Here is a 7625-nt window from a genome sequence, read left to right on the forward strand (position 1 = left end):
TGAAGTGGCACTGATGGGCACTGAAGTGACACTGATGGCACTGTAGGGCACTGATGAGCAATGTAGTGGCACCAAAGGGCACTGATGAGCAATGTAGTGGCACTGATGACACTGTAGTGGCACTGACTACCGACTATAGTGGCACTGGTACCCGACTATTCTTTTTCTGCTTGTGGCCCCGACCTTGGCTTTGTCCCTCACCATCCCTATCCTCCTGTTGCCTACTCTGGGTGTGAGCTGGGGGACCCTGGGTTTCGCGACCTGGAGCCAGTTACAGCCAAGTCCATCCTCACTACTAGAGGCGCTGGTGAACACCTGCTGGCTCTTAGACTCCGCGCCCCAGGGAATCTTACGCTCTAACCCCAGTGAGATCTGTCCCCCGTCTGCAGCAGTCAGCCGTAGGGTTCACAACCTTGCGGTGCACTCCTGATCCCTACGGTGTGCACCTGTCACCTCGCCTCAAGGTGACCTGACAGAAAGAGCCAAATGGGGAAACAAGGTCACCTGCAGTCTGTTTTGTGTTTTGAAAAATTGTTTGCAGATTTTCTCTTTGTGCATTTGCTGAAATGCAAAGCAGACGTGCACCACTCAATCAAAGAAAACCACTTTATCACTTAAGGACTGGGCCTCTTTTGTAGATGTGTTGTTTACAAGTTAAAAACAGTTTTTTTTTGCTAGAAAATTACTTAGAACCCCTAAACATTATACATTTTTTTCTAACACCCTAGAGAATAAAATGGCGGTTATTGCAATACTTTCTGTAACACCGTATTTGCGCAGCGGTCTTACAAGCGCACTTTTTTGGGAAAAAAAATCACTTTTTTTAATTAAAAAATAAGACAACGGTAAAGTTAGCCCAATTTCTTTTCTATTGTGAAAGATTGTATATTGTATATTGTGAATGTTACATCGAGTAAATTGATACCCAACATGTCACACTTCAAAATTGCGCCCGCTCGTGGAATGGTGACAAACTTTTACCCTTAAAAATCTCCATAGGTCACATTTTAAAAGGTCTACAGGTTGTATGTTTTGAGTTACAGAGGAGATCTAGGGCTAGAATTATTGCTCTCGCTCTACCGATCGTGGTGATAACTCACATGTGTGGTTCGAACACCGTTTTCATATGTGGGTGCTACTCGCATATGTGTTCGCTTCTGCATGCAAGCTTGGCGGGACAGGGCACGTTTAAATGTTTTTATTTTTTTTTATTTTATAATTTACTTTTTATTTTTACACTGTTTTTAAAAAAAAAGTGTCACTTTTATTCCTATTACAAGGAATGTAAACATCCCTTGTAATAGCAAAAAAGCATGACAAGACCTCTTAAATATGAGATCTGGGGTCAAAAAGACCTCAAATCTCATATTTGGACTTAAATGCAATAAAACAAATAAATACAAATTTGTCATTTGAAAAAAATATTTTAAAAAAATGGACCCTTTGAGAGCTATTGGCGGAATTGACGTTTTGAGGTCACTTCCACCCTGCAATGTCATGGAGATGGGTGGAGGCCATCTTCCCCTCATTCGTCTCCATGCCCAGCCACAGAGAAGACCGGATCGCTTCTGCCCCTGCCGGTGGCTCCGGTAAGCGGTGGAGGGCTCTGGAGCGCGGTGGGAGGGGGTCTCCTCTCCCGCCACTGATAAAAATGATCTTACGGCGAATACACCACAGAGACCACTTTTATCTTGTAGCGGACCGTCGTCTGAACACAAGGATTCCAGGGTTATGGCAGCTAGCTGCTGCCATAACAACAATATTCCTCCTCAAAGTAAGGATGTATATTGGCGTTCGTCAGTTGGGAAGTGGTTATTCAAAGAAAATTTGCCTATGTCACCATAAGGGTTGTTTAGGTTTATACTGTGGTTGGTGTGGGTAGTACTAGCCATGCAATTAATTTAAGTTTGAGAATGTGTGCTAATCCATGCGAGCCACAGGTTGAAAGGGTGCGAGACACAAACCAGCATCAGTCACAAAAGAGTGGCTAAGGAAGTCCACCCAAGGGACACACACACAGGATGGGGCAAGTGGGGAGTCATTGCATCAGCAACCACGGGTCAAACCTGCCAAAATTATAGGAGGAGGGGTGGGGATATGGGTTGGTAACAAATTCAAACAAGCACCAACATCCCTGAATGGACAATGGATACAGAGAGTTTTTTTTAGGGGGACCTTTCAGCGGGGAAATTGGAAACAGAAGTTTAGATAAAATTGATTTTTTTTATTAATACACACAAAGTATAAAACGTGTTTTTATTGTTAACAAACATAAACATTGTTACAACATGTTTGAAGATATGCTATATATGTGGGAGTATCTTATCATATAGAAAGTGATGGTATTGAAGTTATCCTGACATGTTTCACCATCATGGGCTTCCTCGGGGGATCTATATTATAATAGCACCTTTTTATATATGCACGCCGTTCGGGCGTCTTGGCTGTGACAGCTGTTATATAGGCAAGGGCGGAGCCACCAGGTGATGCAACCAAGTGACCATACTCCCCTCTGATGGCATGTGTCATCAGAGGAAGGGGGGTTCATCCAGTTACGTCAACAGGTGGCCCCACCCTTGCCTATGAAACAGCTATTCCAGCAAAAAGACAGCAGTCGTTGGGAGGCCCCCCATGAAGGCAGAGAATTTTCATGTTTTTTTTTCTATTTGTCAGGTAGCGTGATTGACGATGGATTGTCAGGTGGCGGGATTGATGATGGATGTACATCGCAGGGCACTATTTTTTATTTTTATTTTTAATAAAGGATTTGTCAAAAACTGCCTTTTGTAGTTTTTAGTTTTTGACACTTTTTTCGGTGAATTGGTAGGGGTACCCGATACCCATTCACAAAGGGGGGCAGGATCTGGGGGCCCCCTTATTAAAGGAGGCTTCAAGATTACGATAAGCTTCCCGCTAACAGACCCCTACAACCACCGGGCAAGGGTTGTGGAGACCCCAAAGCACACTCCCCATGTTGAGGGCAAGTGGCCTGGTATGGTTCAGGAGCTCGCTCATCCCCCCTATCCTGGCCTGCCAGGCTTCTTGCTAGGATAAGCGTCTGGTATAGATTTTGGGAGGACCATACCAATTTGTTTTTCAATTTTGGCATGGAGTTCCCCTTAAAATCATACCAGACCCAAAGGGCCTGGTATGGATTATGGGGGGAACCCCACGCTGTTTTTTTTAAATGTTGGCATGGAGTTCTACTTAAAATCCATACCCATCTATTGCCGGGAATACATTACAGCCGCAAGCAATTTTTAATGAAATTTTTTCCTTTAAAAAATGTCATTATGGCTGCGGCACTGTAAAACACATCAGACAGATGTGCTACTTTACAGGCAGAATAAAGGGGACCCCCAGGCACGATATTTAAAGGAATATGTCATTTTTATTATTTCACTTTAAACATTATTAAAATCACTGTTCCTGAAAAAAACGCTTTTTTTTTGCATTGATACATATCCCCTGGGGCAGGACCCGAGTCCCCATACACTTTTTATTGCAATAACTTGCATATAAGCCTTTAAAATGAGAATGAGGGTGTTTAAAATCCTGGGTAGTTAGAGCTATCGCTGTCTTTGCAATAGTGGCAGGAACCCCGGGGAAGAGCGGCGGTACTGACAGAAGCGGCTGACCCACAGCAAGCCATGCATGCGCCCCCCACGTTTGCATTTTTTTTTTAAATGTTTGTATTTTTTTTTAATTATTTCCCCATCTTAAATAAAAATGACTGCACTATGAGGATATTATCTCTTTGGGCTTCTGGTTTATGTTATTTTTGAGAGAGGAATTTCATTGGCGTTCAAGAGGTATTGAATTCATGTCATCCATCCAACACATTGAATTGTGTCTGTCAGGCTTGTTTGGTCTTTTATGGGCATTTATAGTTGGTGAGTGAGAACTTTTACCACACGTGGTGAAAACACCTTGGTTGAATGTAAAGAAGGAATGTGTCACTATTTAACAACACAGTGGTTGGGAATAATCATTCAATTATGGACTTTTTTGATTGTTGATCTAAAATAATGAAAATGAAGTTGTGTTGTTGTTAATTGCTACTATTACACATTGGCTTAGCATCTAATTTAATTTTAAGAAGTATATGAATATTTAGGTGGGGGTATCCTATAATCAAAAAATAACTGCCACGATTCCCATGCAATTGAAGTCAATAGAAGGTAAGTCCACACATCTCCTCACTGGGAGGAGGTGATGTGAAAAGGGGATTTTTAAGTGCCAAAAGGAGTACCACACCAAATACAATCTGTTCTAAAAACTACAAGTTTTATTTATACAAAGTCATTAAAACCTATATATCAGAACATGTTGGAAAGTACAATCAACATGTTTTATGACCATTTCATGCTGTCCAAGTGTGGTTTTAATACTTGTGGATCGAATATGTCTGGATCAATGCATTTCGTCCAAATGAGAGGCTTCCTCAGGATCCATGTTTCAATATTAATAAATAAAAATACTGATAAATAACACAAGCAATACATCAATCAAGCAAAATACATAAAACTTAAATCTATATAGTACATAGCAAGATAGACACAGCCAATCCATATGTATCAAAACAACGCTTTGCACAAAATGGTCATAAAACATGTTGATTGTACTTTCTAATACAGTGCCTAGAAAAAAAATATTCGTATCCCTTGACATTTTCCACATTTTTTCATGTTACAGCCAAAAACATAAATGTATTTTATTGGGATTTTATGTGATTGACCAACACAAAGTGACACATGATTGTGACGCGAAGGAAATATAATAAAAGTTTTTCACATTTTTTTACAAATATCTGAAAAGTGTGGGGGGGGGTACATTTGTATGGCGCCCCCATGAGTCAATAGTATTGTAACTTGTAGAACCACCTTTTACTGAAATTACAGTTTCAAGTCTTTTTGGGGATGTCTATACCAGCTTTGCACATCTATAAAGTGACATTTTTGCCCATTCTTCTTTCAAAATATCTCAAGCTCTGTCAGATTGAAAAGAGAGCATCTGTGAACAGCAATTTTCAAGTCTTACCACAGATTCTCAATTGGATTTAGGTCTGGACTTTAACTGGGCCATTCTAACAAATGAATATGCTTTGATCTAAATCATTCCATTGTAGCTCTGGCTGTATGTTCAGGGTCACTGCCCTGCTGGAAGGTGAACCCCTCCCCCAGTCTCAAATCTTTTGCAGACTCTAATCAGTTTTATTTTAGGATTGCCCTGTATTTGGCTCCATCCATCTTCCCATTAACTCTGACCAAGTTCCCTGTCCCTGCTGAAGAAAAGCATCTCCACAAGATGATGCTGCCACCACCATGTTTCACAGCGGGGATGGTGTGTTCAAGCCTAAACTGAGGAATTTTTTATATATATATATATATATATATATATATATATATATATATATATATATATATTTTTTTTTTTTTTTTTTTTATTTATTTATTTTTTTTTTTTTTTGGGGGGATATTTAATTATAGCAAAAAGTAAAAAATAATGTGTTTTTTTTCAAAATTTTTTTGTTTATAGCGCAAAAAAAAAATACCGTAGAGGCAATAAAATACCACCAAAAGAAAGCTCTATTTGTGGGAAAAAAAGGATGTCAATTTTATTTGGGTGCAACTTCACATGATCGCGTAATTGTCAGTTAAAGCGACACAGTGCCGTATCGCAAAAAAAACTCTGGTCAGAAGGGTGTAAATTCTTCTGGGGCTGAAGTGGTTTAATGCCATTTTTTAACCCCATAATGTGGTTTCAATATCTCTATCCCAGTGATTTCACAATTTATACCTTTAGCCATAGGATTCAATGTATACCATCTATGTATTCTTATGCACAGATTTTTTTCAATATTTACTTTTCTATCACATTTGCATTTAAAAAAAAATGGTTTTAGTTTTTTCAAAAGCCTTTTTAAAATCCTTGTTCCTGAACGTGTATATGATGGGATTAAGCAATGGAGTCATTACAGTGTAAAATAGAGAGAGGACCTTGTTCAGAATATCTAGTTGTCCTTTTGTTGGAAACAAATACACAGCGACTATAGTCCCGTAAAAGATACACACTATGGTCAAGTGAGAGCTGCAGGTGGCGAAGGCTTTTTGTCGTCCTGTAATTGATTTAATTTTGAGGATAGTTAAAACAATATAAATATAAGATATAACAATTAGCATAAAAGGTGCTATGACACAGATAAAACTTAATACATAGGTCTGAATATGGATCCATGAAGTATCAGAGCAGGAAAGCTCAAGTATGGGTTCAAAGTCACAGAAGAAGTGATGAATGATGTTTGGTCCACAGTAGTATAGACTACACAAAGATATAGAATCAACCAATGTCATTTTTAAACTTAATAACCAAATGATAATCACTGATTTAATGCAAATTGATTGGCTCATTGTAGAGCTGTAATGTAGGGGCTTGCAGATGGCCAAATACCGGTCATAGGACATCACAGTCAGTAGAAAAAACTCTGAGGCCTCAGCATTTACAAAAAAGGAGAACTGGATGATACATTCAGCAAGAGACATGGTACATCCATCATGTAAGATGGTATAAAGAAAGTTAGGAAGAATATCTGTAGACAGAATTATATCAAGCAATGATAGTTGGGTGATGAAGAGGTACATGGGAGACTGAAGTGTTTTACTCAGATGATATAAAATCACAATGAAAAGATTTCCAGAAATAGTAACACAATATACAATAAACAGCATCAAGAAAATTAGAATTTTTATGCTTTTTATATTTGGGAAACCTGTTAGTACAATATAGGTGATGTTATTGTGATAGCCGACCTGCTAAGAGAATATAAAAATGCATAATAGTTTATGTATGGCAAAACAAAAACAACATTAAGGCCGCGTACACACGGGCGGACTGTCTGAGGAACTTGGTCCGCTGAAACGTGTTTCAGCGGACAATCCGCTCGTGTGGGGGCTTCAGCGGACTTTTTCAGCGGACAGTCTGGCGGACTAAAGCCCCGTACACACGAGAGGACTTATGTCCGACAGACTTCCGAAGGAGTTCCGTCGGAGTTCTGCCAGAGTTCCGACAGAGTTCTGACGGACTTTTCGGCTGAGCGGACTTGGCCACACACAATCACACTAAACTCCGACGGATTCGAACGTGATGACGTACGACTGGATTCGAATAAGGAAGTTCATAGCCAGTAGCCAATAGCTGCCCTAGCGTCGGTTTTAGTCCGTCGGAATAGCATACACACGAGCGAATTTTTCGAAGGGACCGGGTCCGGCGGAGTTCCTTCGGAAAAATTTGAAGCATGTTCCATATTCTAAAGTCCTTCGGACTTTGGCGAGTCAAAAGTCCGTTGCAGCCCACACACGATCGAATAGTCTGACGGAATCAGTCCGTCGGACTTTGGATGTTGAAAAGTCCGCTCGTGTGTACGGGGCTTAAGTCTTTCGGAATTTCCGTAATATTGTCCGTCCAAACTTGGTTTCAGCGGACAGTCCGCTCGTGAGTAGGCTAGTTCGACGGACTAAGTATGGCGCATGCTCAGAAAGGATTTACACGGCCGAAGGTTGCATTGCAGTGTATTGGACGTCGTATTTCTAGTCCCGTCGTACGTGCTGTACACGTCATCGCGCAAG

The 7625-nt window shown here is 40.3% G+C and overlaps 1 protein-coding gene across 1 annotated transcript; it reads right to left on the reverse strand.

The window, feature by feature from the left end:
• Positions 1-5885: 5885 nt before the first annotated feature.
• Positions 5886-6805, reverse strand: LOC143962398 (olfactory receptor 1468-like). Its single transcript, XM_077471683.1, has one exon. It carries the CDS (start codon positions 6726-6728, stop codon positions 5886-5888), a length of 843 nt encoding a protein of 280 aa, XP_077327809.1. The 5' UTR covers positions 6729-6805.
• Between the last annotated feature and the right edge of the window lie 820 nt (positions 6806-7625).

Source organism: Lithobates pipiens, unplaced genomic scaffold (assembly GCF_037356315.1).
Source record: "Lithobates pipiens isolate NorthernLeopardFrog02 unplaced genomic scaffold, aLitPip1_a1.2 Scaffold_8, whole genome shotgun sequence".
In the NCBI taxonomy this organism is placed as follows: Eukaryota; Metazoa; Chordata; class Amphibia; order Anura; family Ranidae; genus Lithobates; species Lithobates pipiens.

Coding starts and splice junctions, on each gene's coding strand:
- LOC143962398 (XM_077471683.1), bottom strand. CDS start 6,728: ATGCTGTTTATTGTATATTGTGTTACTATTTCTGGAAATCTTTTCATT.